The sequence below is a fragment of the Ascidiella aspersa genome, chromosome 2, assembly GCF_963924565.1.
Source record: "Ascidiella aspersa chromosome 2, kaAscAspe10.2, whole genome shotgun sequence".
In the NCBI taxonomy this organism is placed as follows: Eukaryota; Metazoa; Chordata; class Ascidiacea; order Phlebobranchia; family Ascidiidae; genus Ascidiella; species Ascidiella aspersa.
This window is the reverse complement of record NC_139448.1, coordinates 3,092,306-3,115,577: the sequence shown is the minus strand read 5'-3', so window position 1 is coordinate 3,115,577 and position 23,272 is coordinate 3,092,306. Positions and strand designations below refer to the sequence as shown.

At 34.9% G+C, this 23,272-nt stretch overlaps 2 protein-coding genes across 2 annotated transcripts; one reads left to right on the top strand and one right to left on the bottom strand.

Annotated features, from left to right (window-relative positions):
- The first annotated feature begins 6 nt into the window (after nt 1-6).
- On the top strand, nt 7-14,398 carry LOC146163154 (translin-associated factor X-interacting protein 1-like). Its single transcript, XM_083381520.1, has 15 exons — nt 7-161; nt 850-1,002; nt 1,529-1,705; nt 2,263-2,391; nt 3,189-3,325; nt 3,950-4,094; nt 4,847-5,044; nt 5,432-5,531; nt 5,839-5,980; nt 6,830-6,983; nt 7,314-7,434; nt 8,568-8,651; nt 8,950-9,092; nt 11,495-11,617; nt 13,461-14,398. The coding sequence occupies exons 1-15, from the start codon at nt 27-29 to the stop codon at nt 13,653-13,655; spliced, it is 2,136 nt and encodes a 711-aa protein (XP_083237646.1). The 5' UTR covers nt 7-26; the 3' UTR covers nt 13,656-14,398.
- Nucleotides 14,399-16,173: 1,775 nt separating this feature from the next.
- LOC146163153 (RNA-binding protein 3-like) lies at nt 16,174-17,547 on the bottom strand. Its single transcript, XM_083382128.1, has one exon. It carries the CDS (start codon nt 17,459-17,461, stop codon nt 16,829-16,831), a length of 633 nt encoding a protein of 210 aa, XP_083238254.1. The 5' UTR covers nt 17,462-17,547; the 3' UTR covers nt 16,174-16,828.
- Nucleotides 17,548-23,272: the final 5,725 nt, after the last annotated feature.

Below are 23,272 nucleotides of genomic sequence, written 5' to 3'. Positions count from 1 at the left end.
GTTTAATAGCATGAAAGCATTTTAGAATGTCATTAAAACCTCCCAAACTGCCTCCGATCCAATCCAACCTGGACAAATCTGACAACTCTCTGCAGGAATATGTCCAGCAAGATGGAATTAAACCGTCTGCATCTTACACACTCACAGCACAAAATACTACAGTGAGTTAATGAGCCAATTTTACTCCGTTTATCTGTGTTCAGTTTTTATGACTTTGTTTTTTTTGCGTAAACCCACTGAAGTATACTTCATTTTGAATTGTTTAAAATTTAAAAAAATCAAAGTTATAGCTAAGTAAAAAATAAAATCTGAACATTGCTAAATTGTTTAAATATACATATTTAAAATTAATAGTTTACTAGTTTCACTATCCAGCATAATTTAATCATTTAAAGCAGTTGTTTTTAAACTGTGTGACTGGTGAATTGTATGATTCTAAATGATGCCATGGAACATTTTTTAGTGGGTAAAATAACTTGTTAGTACTATTAATAGTTGTTGCAGCAATCATGCAAAATTACAATGCACCTATTTCTTAGAAAATTGATACCATTTTGGTACTTAGTTAATGCCTTGTCAATTAGTACTGTTAATTGTTCTGGTATAATTGGATTTCATTGTTTGTTATGCTAAAAAGTGTTTAGCAAATTTATTTTATATTCTAAATACGCCCGAAGCGAAAAAACATTTTAAATTCACTCATTCATGTTTAAACTATTGCAGTCATACTACAAATGAACAAAATGATTTTTCTTTGAAATTTTTACATTTAAATTTAATAATTTTTAAGTCAATTTAACAACGAGTCAAACTATTACAATCATAACATCCATTGTATGAATATTTCAGCACACACTGGCACAGCAAGGAAACCTACGGCCAGGTCAGGACACAACATCAGGTGACATAGAAACATGGCCGGCATATGCAACACAGGGTGCTGCCGATATGCACCTTATGAGTGCAAGCTTTCAACCTGACAAAGTCGTCACCAAAGTATCAGTAAGTGGAGCTGGGCTTAATAACTGTAATCATATAATAGCACATTTATTGTCTCTATAAACAACAAAATTAGTTCAGCATTTAGACCTAGAATGAATATCAGCCCATTCAGAAGTATGTAGCATACTTTGAATCTTTCAATAAATTATTTATTTATTTTTTCACATTGTCTTTTTGTTGTTTAAATTTGACAAATTTAGTCAAAACAACTACATGTTGTATTCAACTTTTTAAATGTCATATTTTTGAGCATAATAGATGAAGGTTGTCGTTAGACGTATAACAAATATCAATACCCATAAAGGTAGGTAACCATGTTGAACATGATTTCCACTACAGTATTGGTTTTGATTGTACATCTAACCACAGCCTTAACCCACTATGTTCCACAGTTTTGTAATAGTGGCTAATTTTTATTAATAAAGACCAAAATAAATTTCTAATTTATAAATTATTTGTATTAAAAAAGAATATTTTTCTCAACATAAAAGTCTTGACAAGATTTAACAAGTTTTTATATTTACAGAGAACTATACTTCCAAAGCCCAAGTTTCTGACGGCATTGGAAACTTATGTGAAAAAGGAAATAGTTCACTTGAATTGCACTGACCCCAAGCCTAGTGAACTAAGGTTACAAGCTTACAGGGAAGTGTTTGAGTACCTTATCGAGGATTTTAAAACATACAAGCCGCTATTATCACAGGTAGTCAACCATAGCATTTAACGATTGACCCTTTTTATGCATACTTATTAAAATATATGGTGTTTATGTTGTGTGAAAGTGTAATTTTCATTATCATTTATATCCTGAAAATTGTAATGATAATGGACTGTTTTTTGTGATTTTCACTAATGACTACACCAATGTGTATATTTGGTAACCACAGGTACATATTAGTTCTTAATATAATCTGTGATGTGGTTGCTGTAAAAAGCAATAAATAAATAACCCAAACTTTAACACATGATTTTTAAATCAAGGTTAAGATTATTTTTTAAATCAAGGATGATATTGTTATCAGACCTTATGAACTCAATTTGTTGAGACAAATTATGTTAAATGCAAAAGACTAAAAATTAATTATTTCGTAAATCAGTAACAATATATACTTTCGCACTATGCCAAATTTATTGAGAAGTGTATATTTGTCCTTGCAAGTGCTTATATGTAGACCCTAGCCCGTCTGACGAGTGCAAATTTTAATTCAGTATCAACCCTGTTTTTGAGAACAAATTTCATTACATTTGTTTCTTTTTTAGATAAAAAGTGAGTATGAAAAAATGCTGAGCCATTACAGACAGAAGATCAGGGAATTAGAACCACTCAAGTCAATGCTGATCACTGTTTCTGAGCAATGCGATCAAAAGATCCTCAAAATTAGGGAACAGGTTTGTTATGCTCAACGTTTAACCACTTTTTGCAATGGTAGTCATAAACACCCCATCATAATATGTTTCCTTTTTTTTTTACTTTTTGTTACATTGAAGTGATGTTATTATTTTGAGTGAATCAAACGTGAAGACTTTTTGTCCTAATTAGTAACATAAATTTGAATTTATAAAGCTTAGATATTTGGAAAAATAAAGAAAGCATGTAAACCAAAAAATATCTTTAGTGCTATATAGAAATATGTTTCAGTGTGATATAAAACTAAGTTATCAATGTTTTTAGATATCATCATTGCATTTGACAAAATATTGATCATATTTTGTTGTTACTCAATTTTAATAGTTTGATGTAAGATAGGTAATCTTTAGAAGTAAGCTGAAACACTTTAGAAAGTAATTAGGACAAATACGGCCATATACAAAGTTTAGAAAGTAAGGATCTCCCGCGGACAATAAAATGTAAAAGAAAGATTCTTGTCTTCGTATCCAAAGATCTTAAGACTGTTTATTTATTAAAACAGATAAAACATAAAATCATTTCTTAAAATCTTACAGAAATATATATATTACGCCTATAAGGCATCATCAGTTTCTTATTCAAATAGAATTCTATTTAGGTATATTATAGGCGTAATATATATATTTCTGTGAGAGTTTAAGAAATGATTTTATGTTTTAATAAATAAACAGTTTTAAGATCTTTAGAAGTAGGTTTAGGTTAAGGTTTTCGTAAATTGGGCAGTGGTAATATCTTTCAAAATTGCTTTGCCTTTAATGCTGTGAAAAAACTTTTTCAGGAAAGACAAGAAATCCTATCTCTGCGCCACAACAAGTTGGAGCTACTGAAATACATTGACAGCATGCGGGAAAATGAGAACGCATTGAAAACACAAGTTGCAAGGTTACAAGAGGAACTGGCAAATGAATACAAGAGGTAAAGCAAACTAGTAACTCGGGTGGCAGTTATCGGAGTTAACGCAAGTATCTACACTTGGTACCAGAGTTGCTGTGTATTAAGTCAATGACTTGCTAAACTATAATTATTCTAAATGTTTTCAAATGACTTGAGTTAGTCTTTTAGGCAAAATGACTAGACTTGGCATGACTTGTTTAAAAGTTACAACACTGTAGAATGGCATTTTTAAGGGTCAACCAAGTTATAATGATTTAGTATTTACATGTTGAAGACAAATGAAACTACATTTTCGAATCAAACATACAGATTGACATTTTAATTTCTGTTTGTTTTTTACAGTGATTTGGCAATTTAGGTAACTTTCTATACCCATCAGTTGTATATAGTCTGCAGAAGTACAAATGTTACACATAGTTGTGTAACAAGTGTTTGCTTTAATTTTTACTATTTATAAAATAACTATAACTAGTACACCAAAAAGCCATTGCAAAAGCCGTAATTGTTGGTCAAAAAGCAGCTTTAGAAGGGCTAGATCACAGTTGTTAACACACATATGTGTGTGCATCTTTCATTGAATAACTATAACTATATACATATATTTGATCTTTTATTTGTTAAAAAAGGACATTTTTTTATTTCTAGATATCGCAATGAATGTGACATGCGTAAACTGTTGATCTCCGATATGAACGACCTACGACATCAACAAGAAGAATTAAAGCGAGCTGCAGGTCAAGGGGTCATCGAGGAAGACGATGATCCAATCAGATTAAAATTATCATTGCAGGTTAGAACATTGTAGCAGTAATGTAATTGTAATTGTGTAAAAAACTTGGTTAGCGTCAACATTTTTCGGCTTAAAGCTTAATAATGTTTTTTTAAGGAGTTTGTGACGAAAAGGCTGACAACTACACCATGGGCTTATTGAATAACTAACTCCTTATTTGTAATCATATTTATTAAGAAAATGTAAGTAAATCAGCCATGTAGGTTATGTTTTTTTTTACATAGACTAATAATTTTTTTACTTCTTTGGTGATTTTTTATATTTTTTTGTTTCGTGAAAATCTTTACAATGCTGGTCATTATTTAGACCAGCGATCCCAACCTTTTATGTCATACAGTGTTGTGTTCATAGGTTGCAAGATTAAAAAAAACGTTTGTCAACTTGTAAATGTTCTTAGTTACCTGAATATTGTTGAGGGCGTAAAATACAGCTACTATATCACTTTTCAAACACAAAACATAGTAACATTTACGGGGGTACACATAAACAATTAGATCGCACCAGGGCTGCGGAATCGGTTTAAAATAACCCGAGTTGGACTACGGCGAAATGTGCGATTTCTTCGAGTCCCGACTGCGGCTTAGTAGTGTGCATGTGTACTAGGTAGTTTTACATGGTCTTACTTTAGTCCAGAGTCCGATTCAAGCAAAACAAACTCTCCGTCGAGTCCAGAGCCTGATTCAGCAGCCCTGAATCGCACAATGACACTATTGGTCAAGTAACTGACTTAATCACTAAATTGTATTTCGAAGGTTGCCCGAGAGGATCTCACTAGGCAAGCTGACGAGCTTACCAGAATGAAAGCTGACTACGGGGATGTCGTTCCACGGAGGGACTTTGAGATGTTGGAGGCAAAACACAATGAACTTATCGAGAGCCAGGAACGACTTAAGGGAGATTTGGAGCAACTGAAAGATGAACATGAGACCATTCTAGATGTTCACAAGCAGGTCAGCAGTGTTTTGTTTCATTGTTTTAAGTGTTAGTAATGGTCTTCATAAGTCTGTTTTTTGAGGTCTGACTTTGGTACACTTGGTAAATAAATAAATATGTATAAATTTAATTTAATAATACTGTTAATAATACTGTTGAATACATATTATTAGTGTCATCATCACTTAGATATACAAACTTCATACAAACTTGGCTTATTTATTTATTTTAACTGACGATGGGTTTTTGAGTAAAAAAGCTGATTAGCTAAATTTCTATTTACTTGTACCAATTTTAATTTTCTATTTGCATTTTTTATATAAATTTATTGTAATGACTTATTTGTGTCTTACTGTGTTATACATAAAGGTTTACTATAGGTTCTGTTAAATGTGTGTTTGTAGGTCCTTGAACAGAGAGATGAGTTTTATACGGAAATGGAAACCCTGCGAGAAAGTGCCACACCTCGACCTACCTGGGAAATTTGCTCAGATATTTTACCAGGTGAAAAATATGTTTTTTTAATAATAAGTATATATACGGTTTAATAATTTGGATAATAATTGAAATAGTCTATACCTAATATTTTTACTAAAATTTATTTTTAATCTTTGTTCAGTTTTTTAAACTGTAATGTTTGTATTTTTCTCAATTTTATAAGCCATTTAAATAATGGATTATTTTTGGAATGTATGAATAAATGTAATTTTTTGGCTTGATGATCATAAAATGTTGGCCTATTAGTTTTTCATCAGTATGTTGTTTTTTTTCAAACATTTTTCTATTTTTTTTTAATTTTGATTTAAAATAGGTGGAGATGATCGATGGAATGAAATTACCTCTGGAAAGAAGAGTAAAGAAATTCTGGAAGCTCTGGTTCAAGAAATAAAGGCCGGAGGTTCCCAGGGACCAAGCACCTTTGAGGGCAAGGGTCTTGGTGATGAAGTTCCCAAGTATGAGTGATGTTTAATGATTGTGTGTGTGTGTGTTTTCATTTGTACTTTTCAGACAGAAACAGTGCTTTTGTGTTGCAATAGTGTTGCAGAAAAATATACAGTTGAAATCTAGATTTTGAAAGGTGAAATTAGTTTTTCTTTAATTTTGTTTAAATGAATGTTGATTTATGTTATTGGTTTAATTAAGTCAATTAGTGCAATAAATGTGTTTGTGTCAGTGCATAAGTAAGTTTAAGTTTGTAGTGTTTTAGCAAACGGTTAAAGGCAAGTTGACAGAATCTGTGTAAGACTACGAAGGAGCCATAAATTGAGAAAGTTAGCTTAATGCCTGGATTCCTTTTATTTAAAACAAATGCATTTTTAAAACAGTTTAGGTAAAGCAAGAAAACATAAGGTATGAAAACAAGGCGAGAATTGTATTAGCGTTTCTAAGTTTTTGATCAGCTTTATTTTTGTTGTAGTTTATGTTAAAAAAGCTGTTACGAGACAGGTGTCACTCGTGTCAGTTATTTTGTCAAATTGTTACGCAATCGGCTATATTAATATATTTTGACAGATGAACTCTTTTTAGATAGCTAAGAGTGAATAGTTATTTAGAAAATGAAGTATTTCTGCAAGATGAATGGTCAGTGAAAGGTGAGATTTTTATTTATTTTTCGTTCATTTGATTCTTTTTTAACTTTCTAAACAAGAATTAGATTTAGTGATATTATGCAGTTTTCAGTCCACTTGAAGCATCAGGTTTATTTGTTGTACTATTTTTATTTGTAATATGCGTGTATTAGAAAACAATATACCGGTATATTTATTAAACTTCTCTTTTGTAAATGTTTTTTTTTCTTACAGATACCTGAGATATGAGGGCGACATACGAAATCGTAAGATGACCAAAGCAGAATTATCATCTTTACTGAAAGAGATTTGGGCGAAAAAAGTACAAAGCGACGCACAGTTGGGAAGTAGACAAGAAATGACCGACTTTCTACATCAATTCTTCCTGGTAAAACTATAGTTCTGACAAAATAAAAATAGCAACGGCCTATTGTTGCATTGTGTACAGCCAAAGCTATTTCCAGTAATGTATTTTGCCGTATTTTGAGTCAATAATTCAACTCAAGTTACTTTCTGTTACTTTACTAGGACTTGCAATTCCACCTTCACAACTTACAGTTTGCCGTATATGATTCGAAACTCGGTACTGCGCATGCGCACGTCGGACTAGGGACTCGGCCAGTCTTAAGTTGTCTTACTCGAGTCCTTAGCATCGGATTCAATTTAATGATATCGGACATACCCAGTGGTAAATGCTCACCGAATATGATTTTTATAGGACAAGTTTCCCGGAATGCTTGATCTCTCGTCTGAATGGGGATACTCCTTGTTCGATGCACTCATCCGATATGCGGATGAGCCCCATGTAAAGGTGTTCCTCGATGTTGTGAACGGAGAAGGTGAGTGAATGTTTGATGTTGGGTTACCAGGGCTGCGGAGTCGGTTGAAAATAATTAACCTGAGTCCGACTCCGGCCAAAAAATTAAACTCTGAGCCGACTTTTATCAAATTACAAGTTTAGAAAAAAGTGTGCGATTTTGTGGAGTCCCGAGTCCGGCTCCGACTCTGTGGCCTGCATTTCACCCATTTACGCTACGAAAATAATCAGCAATCCACTTTTAGGGGTTTCATGTCACTCTTTCACCTGCAATACATGGTTGGAAAATAGTCAAATGTATGATATTCCAACTTTATAATCTAAAGTCCAGCCAAGAAAGTTGGGACTGCGCATGCGCACGTCGGACTCTGGGCTTGGGTAGTCTTATACAAAGTCTTACTCGAGTCCAACTGCAGCCTTAGGGGTTACTGAAACTATTTCCTTTATTTATATTTTATTCTAGTTGCAGTAAAAAGTACTTCGTTATTTTCGATACCAATAGATTCTTATAGAGAGCATTTTACCACACCAGTCAACTAATTAAATTGTCTTTGTACATGGAATCATATTATTACAAAGGCCGACCATATTTTACGTCAAAAATCCAAAGACGTCGGTAAAACCGAAAAGGTAATCTAATGAGGCAAACCACATATTTTTCAAGTCTAAGGCGGGCAAGCGAAAGTATATATTTTGTTTTTAAACTAAATAAATAATTGTGTACAAGCACCAAAATTCCTCTTTATACAAAATAGATCTAAAAACTTGAGAAATGTCACTGCTTTTAAACCAGGGGTTCTTAAACTGGGGTCCATGAACCCCTTGGGGGTCCGTGAACTAGTTTTAGGAGGTCCATGAAGGCCTAATTAAAGAACTAGTGTATACTTAAGAAGTAATTTTTCACATTTTCACATTTTTCGGACCGAAATAAACAGAGTTATGAAGTCTATTTGTAATGTGAAAAAAAATTTAGGGATCCGCGGTAAAAAAAGTTTAAGCACCCCTGTTTTAAACGACGTATGACTGGAAGTTAAATAGCAAAAATACTTATAATAAAATCGGTGCATTACAGCACTATGCTGCTGCAACTGGTTTATAAAAAAGCTGCAATACCTGGACGAATTAAGCTTCTAAACTGTAATTACTTGTATACAGGTACTGAGGACTTGTACTACAGACGAATGGACTTGATTCAAAAGATCATGGAAGCACTGAAATCAGTAGATACCGATTCTTCAGGTAAAATTAATAGATTCTTTATAGTTAGGGCTCGTGTGTCAGTTCAAGTTTATTTATCTTGTTACATTTTTATGTAATTGGTCTAGTAATTTTTAGCCAAACGTTCTAAAGGCATAAAAACAATAAACAAACAACTTTTTAATATTATTTTAAGTTGTCTATAAATTTGTCTAAATACAATGTGCTGTTTTCTCCTTGAATACCTAGCTTAAAAAAATGTGACTTTTTCATGATTTTTTCACCCTAAATGTTCTTTTCGTCAGTTAAAAACTTGTTTTTATGTTTATTATTGGAACAGGCAAGGTAGGTGTGGCGCAATTTAACGCTTCACTGAGCAAAGCTTTCCCGCTCAAAGTTGAGGCGAGCATAGAAGCCTTACGCAACGCTGCTGGTGAAGAACTTGAACTTACACTGGACCAAGACTCAGTTCTGGAATACCAGGCGAGTTTCACGTCCGATACTTGACAGTTTACTCCGATATCAATGCCCAATATTTTTTTGATTGACAGCGCTACCGGTCCGATACCGAATGACGTCATTACCATGTTCTATTAAACAATAAAGATAAATATGAAACGTTTTAAGGTATTTTTTCTAGATTATTAAACCGAAATTCGCTTTATCCACTTAGTTACATCATGTTTTTAACCGAATTCGTTTGTGATAAGTTTACCTTCCATGATAGAATCGCTGCGTTTTATCGCAAAATATGGCTGAAATTCCCATATTAATTTGATATCGGACGAGTACCGATACTACCACTTGCATCGGGTATCGGCATATTATTTGACAACCCGAGTTACCGCTAAATAATTTTTGTTGTAGTTACAGAAGTAAACTATGTTTTGAGAGACATTTGGGTATGTGCAGCACGTTTTGGTCGATTAAAACACATTAAAATTACTTAGTAGTTGCATAAAAAAACGCATTTGTTTTTACAATTTTCAGTGCCGACTAGTTTCCAAATGCTCCCTGTAAAATCATTACAAAGCGTTTTTGTGAAATGCCACCAATCGTTAACCGTTAGAGGTTAGAGCTTGTATAGCTGCTTGCCATTCGATACTCTTTATCGACTTTTTGTGAGGCGACTTTCTTTATTCAATAGTGTCACGCGTTGTTATTATTAATGCCGATAGTTTAGCGAACTGCTGTTTCGTGATTCTAACATACAATTTTGACCCAAATCTTTTGTCAAACTTAACAAGCAAGCATTTTCTTTGTGTGATTCAAAAAATCTGACTTACATTTGTTAAGAAGAATTATCGCAGAAACAGAAATGGGCACTAAAAGGATATGCAAGAAAACTATTTTATATGCAAAAAGTATGATAAATAACCTGATTTTATTCTAGACATTTAATTTCAAGATATTTGACACAAGGACTTAGGCCCAAGTCAAGTCATTTGTCCGAAAAACTTCAGTAAAGTCAAGTCATTTGTCCGAAAAATTTAAGCCAAGTCAAGTCATTTGTCCGAAAAACTTAAGTCAAGTCAAGTCATTTGTCCGAAAAACTTAAGTCAAGTCAAGTCATTTGTCCGAAAAACTTAAGTCAAGTCAAGTAATTTGTCCGAAAAACTTAAGTCAAGTCAAGTCATTTGTCCGAAAAACTTACGTCAAGTCAAGTAATTTGTCCGAAAAACTTAAGTCAAGTCAAGTCATTTGTCCGAAAAACTTAAGTCAAGTCAAGTAATTTGTCCGAAAAACTTAAGTCAAGTCAAGTCATTTGTCCGAAAAACTTAAGTCAAGTCAAGTAATTTGTCCGAAAAACTTAAGTCAAGTCAAGTAATTTGTCCGAAAAACTTAAGTCAAGTCAAGTCATTTGTCCGAAAAACTTAAGTCAAGTCAAGTCATTTGTCCGAAAAACTTAAGTCAAGTCAAGTCATTTGTCCGAAAAACTTAAGTCAAGTCAAGTAATTTGTCCGAAAAACTTAAGTCAAGTCAAGTAATTTGTCCGAAAAACTTAAGTCAAGTCAAGTAATTTGTCCGAAAAACTTAAGTCAAGTCAAGTCATTTGTCCGAAAAACTTACGTCAAGTCAAGTAATTTGTCCGAAAAACTTAAGTCAAGTCAAGTCATTTGTCCGAAAAACTTAAGTCAAGTCAAGTAATTTGTCCGAAAAACTTAAGTCAAGTCAAGTCATTTGTCCGAAAAACTTAAGTCAAGTCAAGTAATTTGTCCGAAAAACTTAAGTCAAGTCAAGTCATTTGTCCGAAAAACTTAAGTCAAGTCAAGTCATTTGTCCGAAAAACTTAAGTCAAGTCAAGTCATTTGTCCGAAAAACTTAAGTCAAGTCAAGTAATTTGTCCGAAAAACTTAAGTCAAGTCAAGTCATTTGTCCGAAAAACTTAAGTCAAGTCAAGTCATTTGAAAACAGTGAATTAAGTTCACTTAAGTCATTGGACTCATTGCAACACTGGTTAAAAACAGATCCGATATCATCATACAAGTGACAACGCCGCTGTTTCCCATTGCTCGATAGTTAACACCGCACTTTACTTCAAGTGCGTGGCTTGGTTCGGACGAAGCTGAATCTATAACCGGGTCTTCTTTAACATGAAATAACACGAATAATAAAAAAGTTACCGAAACGCAGTATACAGCAAACTAATGTTTTTTAATTTTCTTTTATTTTACGTTATTCTTCCCCGAGTAGCAATACAACCACCACAAATGGGATACCGGCTCAAATCTGATATTGCCGGACATCGCTTGTAATAATGCCACCGATTTTCAAGTCGTAGCTAGTTAACACCGTAATGTGCTGCAAGTTTTAACTTATAGGCTGGATCGGAAAACCTTAATCTTAACCGATTCTTCTGTAACGTTATTCTTCCTCTAATCCAGGCTTTGTTCACTGAAGACGAGGAGGGACACACCGGAGCCTTCCTGAACCTCGTGAGGAAACAAGAAGAAGAAGAATGCGAGAAGTACATCTCGGACATCCTTGAGCAGCTCACAGTGGATGAGGTGGGAATTGGAGTAACTAATAATTGTAGCAGCTAAAGTTTCCATCGAGCTCCAATGCTATGTTTTTAGACCAATACTTGGCCTTTTTTCTGTTTCAAAGTCGCCTTTACAAAAAAAAATGGGCGGAATAACAAGCCTGGTCCCTTTAAAGTTTAAGGTGTTTAAACAAGTTAGTTTTAAATGATTCAAGTCCAAGTCCAGTAAGGTATTTAAAAAATACCAAGCCAGGTTCCAGTCAAGTCATTATTGAAGCAAGTTAACTGCAATTAAATCACTGATACAAAGATGAAACAATAAACTATTAAAATTGACAAACTCGACCGATTTTAAGAAATAATTCAACTAAAAAATAACAAAAAAACAACTTGTGAATAACAATGTTTCACGTGTAAAGATTACAATACTGCGGGTTTATTCGTTTCATACCATTAATGTAAAGTTCCTGTGTCCTATTCCTTCAACAAAGTACTGCATCTTGCGGGACATTTCACTTTGGTAGTGTCACACATGTGAAAGTTGTTATATAGCTAACTTCGACACACTAGACCAGTGGTTCTCAAACTGGGGTCCGCGAGACAATTTTCTGGGACCGCGAAGCACCTGACAAAAAATAAACAGGACGCTCCTAAAGAAGATATTTTTGTGCAATACAATTTTCAGGCAATTCACTTTTCAAAACAAAGCTGAATATAGTTGTTTTTTAAAGAATTTGTACGCTTAGAGTTGAATTGTCCATTGTGACGTCATAGTGTTGCGTTATGCTAGTGAGAATTACGTTTTTACAGCTTGCTGCGCTGCCACTGTGAGCTGTACGGTCACGGTTTTAAAACTGTTCGTGATTACTTCACTCAAATAAAGTGATTCGTTAGAATGTAACATAGAGCTGATAGCAAAGAAGCAAATACATCCGTCCCATTGATACCATTAACAAACAAGATGTTATAAGGACCGTGAGCAATTAAAAAAAAAATCCTGGGGTACCGTTGCGTATTTTTTTTTCAAAGTTTGAGAACCACTGCACTAGACTTTACTTAATAGTTTGCCGAGCTATTTATTGCACCTTCATAACATGTCGCCAAACTTGTTTAATTAAATAATTTGATTTGCACCTGAAATTGCTTTTGTTGAACTTGAACGTGTAGGCTTCAATTGACTTGGATGTTTTAATTTTATTTTGTACACGTAAAACATGTTGTTTTTTTGTTTCAAATTTATTGTTTCCTATGCGAAATATTTTACTGGAGTCGATTAGGTGCACAGCTTTTGCTTTACGCATACCAATGACTGGCACTATTAGCACATGTCTCCATGTAGCGTAACCTGTTCACGCAGCTACAAATGTTTGCGTTTGCGCGCCGACGCTTGTCTGACTGCTCATTTGAATATAACTGCAACGTGCAACGCAAGCACTACGTGTTCCCTCGTTCTATTTTTGAAATCAAATCAGATCAAAAAATGCCAAGAGACAATTCAAAAAACATCCTAGCTGTTTAATAAACCACATATTATTTATCCTAGGCATATCTAACGGAACTGCTTTAATTCAAACTTCCAACATTGCTTAAAAACGTTTCAAACGGCTGTGCTATCACTCAGTCAAAAGTTTTAACTTTGAATTAGTATATTTTTATTTGACTAGTATGGCTGGACTTCGAACTTAGCAATATATCTCCTAAATGTTCACGTAGGTGTCCAAAGCTAATGACAGTCATTTGTCTGTATTATGCTACTCATTGACTTGGACTAAAAACTAGCTAATTAAAAACATTCTCAAATTATAGTTGATCAGGTTTTAACCTCAAGGCATTAAAAATATAACAACACCGCTTAAATCTTTTCTCAGGTTACCGTGTCCGACTTCCGTTCCACCCTGATGATGGTAGACCCCGCTATAGAGCAGCCTCAGATGATGAACTACCTACAAATCGCCTTCAAAGTGGCTCAGAGCGACCTGGACGATGCCCCTGCTACACAGAGAGATGTGCTGCTTGATAGACTAAGGAAGGGAGGCGCCCACAGAATCGGAATGGTCTACTGATGCTCTTAACCTCGAGATTTTTCTGTGGTTTAAACTTTCATGCTATGACTCGACACAACACGTTTTTTTGAACATTATATGGGATTTTAAATTGCAATTTGGAAAGGTCTGCTGATGATTTTAACATTGAGTTATTTAGTGGTTTAAAGTTTATCGTTTCCCTGGGATTTATCATCCAATAACCCACACCATTTATTTTTTGAGTATTTTAATTTGCGAATCGTGTTAACTTAGGCCTACTGAATTCTAAAAGTTATAACGAGCTGTGTTTTCATTCTTGTTTTTGTGAGGGTCGTTTGACTGGCGATTTTTCCGATATATACCGCCACAGCACCTTTTACTGATTTCAGGGATTTTAAATTGCCAATCGGGCCAGTCTACTGTTTCTCCTAAAAGTGCTGTTTTTCTGTTGTTCAACTAACGTTATACTAAAACAGCATAGGCCTACACATATATTATAGCCGCTTTGATTATTCTCACATCGTGCTAAACCCCTTCTTTTTACTTATTTACCCGTGTTTTACGCTTTAAAATGTTCTGGGTTTCAAAAAATTTAAACGTATATTCTTAAGCTATGAAAACACCAGGCTTCTGTTTTGCATTACTGGTAAGCCTTTTTAAAAAAACGTCTTGAAAAATCTTGATTAAATACTGGTAAGCCCGTTTAAATGGTTTTACAACTATAGCTGTTATGGAAGCCATTACCTTGTGTATTTGCGTCTTTGTGGAAACAATAAACTCATTTATTATACACCTTTATTGTCTACTATGTTAAGGTTGTCTAGAAGGACCAAAAATATAAATGATTAATGGAAAACGTAAAATTCTAATGTCCCTGTTTTCTATGTTCGTACAATATGTGCAAAATCGTTGTGCACAAGTAATCTTGAAAGTCCGAGTCAAGTCAATTGAAAATAATTCAAAGTCAACTTCAAGTCAAGTCGTTGACATAAAATAAAACATTAGAATTAAAAAAAAAAAAAACTTTTTAACTAAGCTATTTAACCAACTTCTGTCAAGTTATTTGCCCAAAAGACTTAAGTTAAGTCAAGTCACTCCGTGCAATTGAATGAAAACAGTTGTGGGGCTTGATTTAACATGTCACCACACAGTGACTTTAATCAAGTAATTGCAACACTGATGTGTAAGGGGCAAACTGGCTTAGAGAGTACGAATTTTCTCAACAGTTTGTTAACCTCATCTTTTGCCCATATTAATGACATTATTACATACTAAATATATTGATGCTGACACAAAAAACTTTTTGAGTTAAACAAAACAAATCATGCAAACCACTCAGATAATATGCAGATTTTGTGCACACCAGAAAAACACTGTTGATTATTATTATGCTTATCATTTAGGTTGCACATATTTGTTTTTTTTAGAAAATTGATTATATTTTTACAAATGATTTTGCCATGTTCTTTTTAGATTTGTGTTGAATGCTATTTGACTCATTTCCAATGCTGTATTATACACATTTAGATGTTTTTTGGTATTTTGTGGCATTGTAAAATATAAATTTAACCACTCAATGTTTTTGAACATAATTTGAAACTAAAACATTAGAAATGTCTTGGTCACACAATAAAATTGTAGGGCTTCTGGGAAAACAACGGGTTTTCAAGAATTTTCTATACATAAGTTAATTCAAAGGCATTAAAAGACTTAGCGAAATGGTTTACACCCTATATTTGTTCTAGCAAAGCATTTGAACCAGGGCTTTGGAGAAGGCGTAAATGTTAAATTGCTCCGGCTCCGGAGCTTATTGATACCACTGCCCTGGTAAAAACTATCAAATGGGGTCAGTCAGTAGCCAGAATCATCGGTTGTAGCTGACTTGCTCAGTCTGCTGTAAAATCCCCAGCAACGTGGTTAATTAGAAAAGGTAACGCTAAAGAGGCAACAATTCTTAATTTTGTGAAGGGTTGCTGTTAAATTATACAACTTTAGCCATTAGTAGTAGAATAGCATCCTTTGGAATACATCGGAGCCAGAGCTATTTTTGAAACAACTGCTCCAGCTTCTGTTCCATTTGAATTTCACGTAGAGCTTCGGCTCCAGCTCCGTTAAAAAATGCACGGCTCCGGGGCTCCGGGGCTCCATGCTCCGACTCCAAAGCCCTGTTTTTTTCTGAGTTTGATCTGTTAAGTACTCTTAACTAGTTCAAGTGTGCTTAAACCAGTGGAGTGCAAAAAACAATTAAAAGCAACTTATATATTCCGTCAGAATTGACAACTGTAATAACTTTATATTTTGTATGGTCTGCTGTATAACTGGTTTGGTACTGTCAAAGATACCGCATTGAAACACAATTAGGGTGGATAAATTTTCAAAAACTTAAAACTTCTATGATTGTTAGGTTAAGTAGTTTTTTTTTGAAAAAAATGAGGGTGTAATTAAATTTATACAAAAAAAACTGTCATGAGACTAAATATGAATGTTTTTATGTTTAGTAGTTTGTCCTAAACGAAATTCCAAATAGGGCCACTAAATCTTGACAGAAAACTTAAACGTTTAACCAAATGTATTTATTTGAGACGTTCGCAAGCAAATGAAATTTAAAGAGAAAATGCTTTAGCTAGCAAAAGACAAAATCAAACCCAGCTGGAGAATGGTTTTCTCTTTTTAGCAGAAAAACAGATTTTTTTACACAATGGGAAACAGACAGCATAGCTTAATATCGATGGCTTTGTAATGGTGTAGATGCTACTGCCAAACTTTAAAATCTGTTTCATTTTGGCACCTGAAGAAATGGAAAAGAAAAAAATATTTACCTCTCAGCAAAATTTCAAACTTTAAAATGCTTCATTTCAACACTTTATTCTATGGTTAGCTTGGTATTGGCAATAAACTGACTGTTTAAGGACTCAGTTTATTATCAATACCAAGTAATAGCGGTGTTGCCACTAATCAGGAAATATCCATCAAGTGGGGCTCGGATGCTTCAAGAATTGGGAGAAAAAATTATATAGAACTTGATTTAAGGGTTGACAAAGGATAAGAGCAATACTTTGGCTTTGCCATGAGCGCTTAGTGCACAGCCTGGGATGGACAATAGACTTCAAGGTGATGGAAGAAGTACCGGTAAATAGTTGTCAACAAAAGGCTGACATTTACTCCTCAACTGCTGAGGTTTTTGTTCTTTGCGACGGCGGAAAAAGTTTCGCTCAATATCCACCGGATCCATAACTGTTGCTGCCGTTGTACTGCTGGCCTTGCTGGTAGCCGTTACTGTTCTGCTGTTGCTGTTGTTGTTGGGCCCCGCCGGCCTGCTGTTGTTGGCCCCATCCGGCCTGCGCCTGCTGGTTCCATTGGCCGTACATGGCTTGTTGGTTCCACTGGCCATATCCAGGCTGTTGGTTCCACTGGCCGTAGGCAGCTTGCTGGTTCCACCCCCCGTAACCGGCTTGGCCACCATAGTAGCCTTGTTGTTGCTGTTGAGGGTATCCCCCATACCCCTGTTCCTGGCCAGCGCCGGAACCGCCGTAGTTGTTGGATTGAGGTTTGGCGACGGCCCCTGTACTTCCGGGCGTCTTCTTTTCAGCAAAGTTGACGACGATTGGACGTCCTCGGATTGGTTTGTGGTTCATTTCCTTGATGGCACGATCCACGGAGCTTTTGTCTTTGAACGTGATAAAACCAAAACCTCTGGACTTGTTTGTTTCACGGTCTCGCAGAATCACAGTGCTAAGGATTTCTCCAAAAGGCTCAAACTCTTTTGTTATCTCGTCTTCAGTTACGTCGAAGTTAATACTGCCGACGAAAACCTTCATGCTGTAATCGTCGTTCTGATGATTCATGGCGACGATTTTGTTTTAAAAGCCAATTAAAAAAATTAGACACACCTATACAAGCTGGAATCAACATAATGATAATACTCTTTCCAAAGCGAGGTCCTGAAACATATTTTACCATGTTTTATGCCGATGTATTTAAACTATGCATATAACCATGCTATAAATATAAGGAGCAAAAATTCAGTTTATTTGAAATCACAATTTAGCCATGTTGGGAAAAAATGGTCTCCACAAATGCTTTCTAGGGTCATAATTTAACAATTTATAACGTTTTCTTATCCAAACTACTATTTGTTGCTGCTGCTGGAATAAAGTTTTATGGAGGGTGGAGGTAGTAGTAAGGCATAATAAGAATATCAAAGCCCATACAGAAGTACGTGTAAAATATCCAGCATGGCCTTCCCATAATGTTGAAAATGAATAAAGAATTACTTGAAACGTTCAAAATGACACTTACTTGTGTATGGGCTATAATATTCTTATTACGACTAACTGAAATTAGTTCATTGAAGACAATCAACAAGAATCACATTAAGTTTTTAGGTTCAAAACCGTAATAAAAATATATCTTTCAACAGTTCTTATATTATTCGTAGAAATCTAGGAAAGATATTTAACGCAATGCACTGAATCAAAAGTCTGTTATTTTTTTAAAGAATACAAGTTCATTATAGAAAATACTACGAAATCTTGCAGGTGCCCTGACTGCATCTATAAATTTGTGGCCGCCAGAGATTTACGCCAAAATTTTTTTCGGTTAAAATCCTATGGCAAAATAGGACAATCTATATGCCAACCACAACAATTAGTTTTGGTAAATTCACTAGTTATTCCACGCCAAAATGTTTATTCCACGCCAAATGATGTCACTGGCGTGGTTTTTGGCTAGCATTCCGTGCCAAAGATCTCCGGCGGGAAGGCAGTGGAATGCAATCAGGGCAGGTGCATGGGCAATAAGGTGCCTCAGTGTACCAAAATTCACAAGTACACCCCGGTGGTGTTAACATATAGGAAACCAAGGTGCATATTTGTTTTTTGGGTGAAGGTTTGGTCTGTTAAAGAAACTCTGGCACTTGCTATACTTTCCACAGTGGTTGATATCTGGCATTCACAAAAGCATAAAACGTAGCAACAAAAGTTAACAAGTAACCAGTGTATTACATGATACATAAATAGCTGAAGTTGTTCTCTGACAAGAATGGGTTTCATGATTGCAGACTAAAAGGATAATTAAAGTTTATGAAAGATACATACACATATGTGTAGAGCAAACGAGATCTGGCCCTTCTGAAGTGGTTGTTTATTCAACAATATTATAGTACATTGTATGTCTTCAACAGACTAACCCCAACTGCGCTACACAGGCTCAGAGGGGACCATGCAGAGAAACAACCATAGCACTGTTGCCTGCTGCATCATATTAGTACAAACAACTTCATATGTTTAATAACTACATAGTTTATTAAATATAACGCAAGAATACCAAGGGTACAGCCAAGTCTGCAATTCATTGCACTTAATGCAGAAAGAACGTCACACCTGAGGTTTGGGAATCTAGCACAACTCAAGAATTTTCTGTAATTTAGTTGTGCAAGTTAATAACTCTAGTGTGTCCACAAATTCCATTTTAAAAAACATCTAGTTTGCACCTGCACATTACGCAGACCGGGGTAGAGCTAATGCACAAGCACACAGCAAAAAAATAAAAAAATATTGCAACCAAATAATTTTAGGCTTTTCAAACATATCACTTGTGGAATATTCAAAGTTTTGGATCCTGTACGAATGCTACGAAAATTGACAAGTAAGTCAAACAAATTTTTGCACAACCTTATTCCAACCGCACAATTTTAAGCTATATAAACATCTCCCCATGCAATATCCAAATTTTCCACTCTGGCAGGGCCATGCTTTGGAACTAGTCTAGAATCCTACCACATTTTTTAAAGTAACAAAACGAGTTGTCAAAAATGAAATTGCAAGAATACAAATATGGGAGAATAAATATACTACTAATAATACTTAATATACAGGAACCCAAACGATAACTCTCACCCTTACCCAAATAGTATCAGCAATAGGGTTTATAAAAAACATTATTGTACACCTCAGAATTTATCCCCGCCTGACCAACATCTAAGCGTAAAGAGCCATAAAAAAAAAACAAGGCTTAAGCTGGTTGTTCAAAGTTGTGCATAATTTCCAATTAACTTATTTTGCCCTACTTGTTGCTTAAACATCTCCCCCAAGCAAAAATGAAACTTCTCAAAGTCCATTGTGACTATAGCTTCAGCCAAAACCAAAAGTTAAAACAAATCTATTATGTGACTGACCATAGAAATTTAAGTTCACAATAGCGACATTGCATAATACATTGGCATTTATTAATCCAGATTTAAAAGCAACTATATACTAGTAATGTTTGATACATTCTTATACCCTTGATGATAAAATATGTTTTGTTGGCTGAACACTGTAAAATACTATTATATAGCAAGTTAATGTTTTAAGACCGTTAAGCAAAAAGAAGCTTATTTTAATATAATTTAGTTTGGCACTGGTCTAAAATCTTACCACAGCGTTTCAACAATTACTAAATCAACGCACATTACTTGGGTTAGGGTGCCGCTTAGTGTTTGGGTTGGTCAAGTATTATTATAATTATTATTTAGAAATATTGCTCAACCCATCCAAACCCAAAACCGGCACCCTAACCTAAATAATGTTAGTTGTGGCAGGATTTTAGGCCAGCGCCGAAACTTAATACTGGGCCGTTAAACAAAAATAACCTAATTTTAAACATATCTTGATTTAGTCCATCATTATTCAATAATGTATTCACAAATGATTATTGAATAAATAATCGTAACCTATTCACAAATGCATTTTTTCTCTCTATTTTTGCCAGACAATTAATTACTATAATCCGCTTTCGCCATTTAATAATTCTTGTAATCGTAAATTAAAACCCTAATTCTAATTTTACTTGCCGTTAAGAAAATCGAGACAATGGTCATATTACGTCAAAAGCTTGAAGTGCAGAAATCGAATTCCAGATTGGGTATTTAGTTTAAGCACAATTCACTGACATTATTTTAAATCCAATTGAATAAAAGCCTTTCTTGTAATATTTTATCACGAAAATTGTTGGATTAAGATCGTTTTATTCATTTTTTTTATCTAATTTTTTAGGTAATTATTCATGCATAACACACCCTTGTAGTGTTAGCTTTCTATCATCGCTCGACTCAAATGAGTCATATTTTAACGCATGAGAGTAAAGTAGGCTGTGACGCAATATCCGCCGGCAAAAAGCGCTTTTTAACCGGGCTTCGTCAAAAACAACTGTTCCTGTTCTTGATATGGCAACAGTTCGTAACAACCCAACTGCATAGTAAAAAACCTTGGCGTGTAACGTTATCGTTTTATGTTTTATATTGTTCAATTTTTCTTAGGCTACTTGAACAATGTCAAGACGGTAATTGGTATCGGGATCGGCAACATGTTTAGCCTAAAATTTATGGTATTCTTATCGAAATTAAACGCAATCGACTTTCCTACGAGCCAAAACCGGTAAACCAATTTTAATAACTGAACATTTTTTATGCAAATGGCTTCACTTGGACTGAATTTGCTGTTTTTTCAATTAACTCGACTCAAGTAATTTAAAAATAACTTATTTACAGCACTTTTTGCAGACCAACTAATTTTATCAGCTAAGAATCGTCATTCTATAATATCGTCATATAAACATCGTTTTCCAACTATAATTGGACGCAGGCCATCAGAAGCGATTCATTCCACATAGCGGACCAATGTTTCAAGGACGGATCCAGGATTTTAGTTTTTGGAAAAAAGGGAAAAAAATACATATGACGTCACAAGTTACGTCAGAACGTCATGTCATAATTCAAGTAATCTTACAAAACGTGATGTTTATAACATATGGCAGTCATCGGGAAATTTGCTATATAATTTAATGCTAGCGCCGCAAGAGGGCGCCGAAACGGTCCCCCAAATTTCTTCACCGGTTTCCCAAATTTTGGACTTGCAACATTTTGGTATTTAAATATAACACTTGCGGTCTCTTAAAACTACTTAGCGGTCACCCAAACCAAACCTTAAAAAAAACCCTGCATCAGATCAATAGTACCTATAATTTAAAAATAGAAATTAAATTCATTAACCAATCAAAGTCATTAAACTTTTTGTTATTTTATTGGCTTTTTGTCAGATTCATCGCAGGGATGTCTGGAGTCACAAGTTTTCCTCTTTTAAATATTTAGGCTAAGTATAACAAAATATTTGCACTTTTTTAAACTTTCTAATATATATCAGCTTGTTTTAAGATAAAAAAAAGACCGTGCATCTTATTGCTGCTTGCCAACTTCAAAGGGGTTAAGGATTTTGCCACGTTACTCATGAATGTATTTATTCTTTATTTCCGTTACATATTTGTGCACGAAACTTATTTTATGGCATAACGTTTTTATCATGTCCTTTCAGACAACGTTCACAGATTATTCCCTGTTTAGCCCCTATTCCCTTTTTGTAAAACCAAGTCAAATGTTAGAAACTCTGACTGCGCTTGGTATTTATTTAATAAGTCGTGCAATGACTGCGGAGTCGGTCAAAAATAAAATAAAACGAGAAAGAAAATTGCTACTATTTACGCATGCACACGTCAGACTCGGGACTCGGGTAGTTTCACTTTCATGTAGTCTTACTCGAGTCCCGAGTCCCAGCTAAATAAACGGACTCCGTCGATTCCCGAACCTCTAGTCCAGTGGCTCTTAACCAGGGTTCGATCGAACCCTTGGGGTTTGACGCAACTGCTTCAAGGGTTCGGCGAGAACGTCCTCTGAAACATAAATGCTGTTTTTTTAAGCTTAAGTAAACGTTTGGCCAATTTAACCTATATTAATGCAAGTTTATAATTTAAATATGTCTAGTTTCAGCTGCTAGGAGGAAGAAACGAATACTGAGCGAAAATTTGGGTTCGACGAGCGTTTGCAGATTAACATGGGGCTTCGGCAGTCTACCAAAGGTAAAGAACCACTGCTCTAGTCCGACTCCGCAAGCCTGCGCTGTAGTGTGAACAAAAAGCGCTAAATGCTGTTTATAATGAATTATGCTGATCAAATGCATGTATATATGTGTGTGAGTGTTGCTCTTTGCAGTTAATCGAGTAGGAAACGTGGCTGGCTGGCCACCACATATCTATAGGTACCAGAATTAAACCAAATATTGAACCTGAAGCAAGCGTCATATTTTAACGCATGAGAGTAAAGTAGGCTGTGACGCAATATCCGCCGGCAAAAAGCGCTTTTTAACCGGGCTTCGTCAAAAACAACTGTTCCTGTTCTTGATATGGCAACAGTTAATTATGAGCCTCATTAAAGTATTTTTGCCTAATGAATCAACCTCACTCCTTCATTGTCTGAGTCTGATTACAAATTCACACAGTTTTTGTTGGCTGGTGTTTAAGCCAGCCAGAAGCCGGCAAGCAACACAAACTTTTTGTGTATTAACTGACACCAACGGCAACTGATATATATTCACATAACGTTTTTGTTAAACAAGTCGGGAGTTTGCATAAAAGAGAAAAGGCGACACGAAAAAGCGGAAATGATTTATAACCCAGATCCGTTTTGGCAGCCGGGAACTGTTTCAAGAAGGCGTTCACATAGGTGAAATACTTTTCATCTATAACGGAAATATGTGTCACACAAAAACATTTATCTTGTGAACGGCGCGTGGCTTTTAGGACGCTAAAAGTCGTGTCACAGCAACACATCAGAAAATACGCCATAG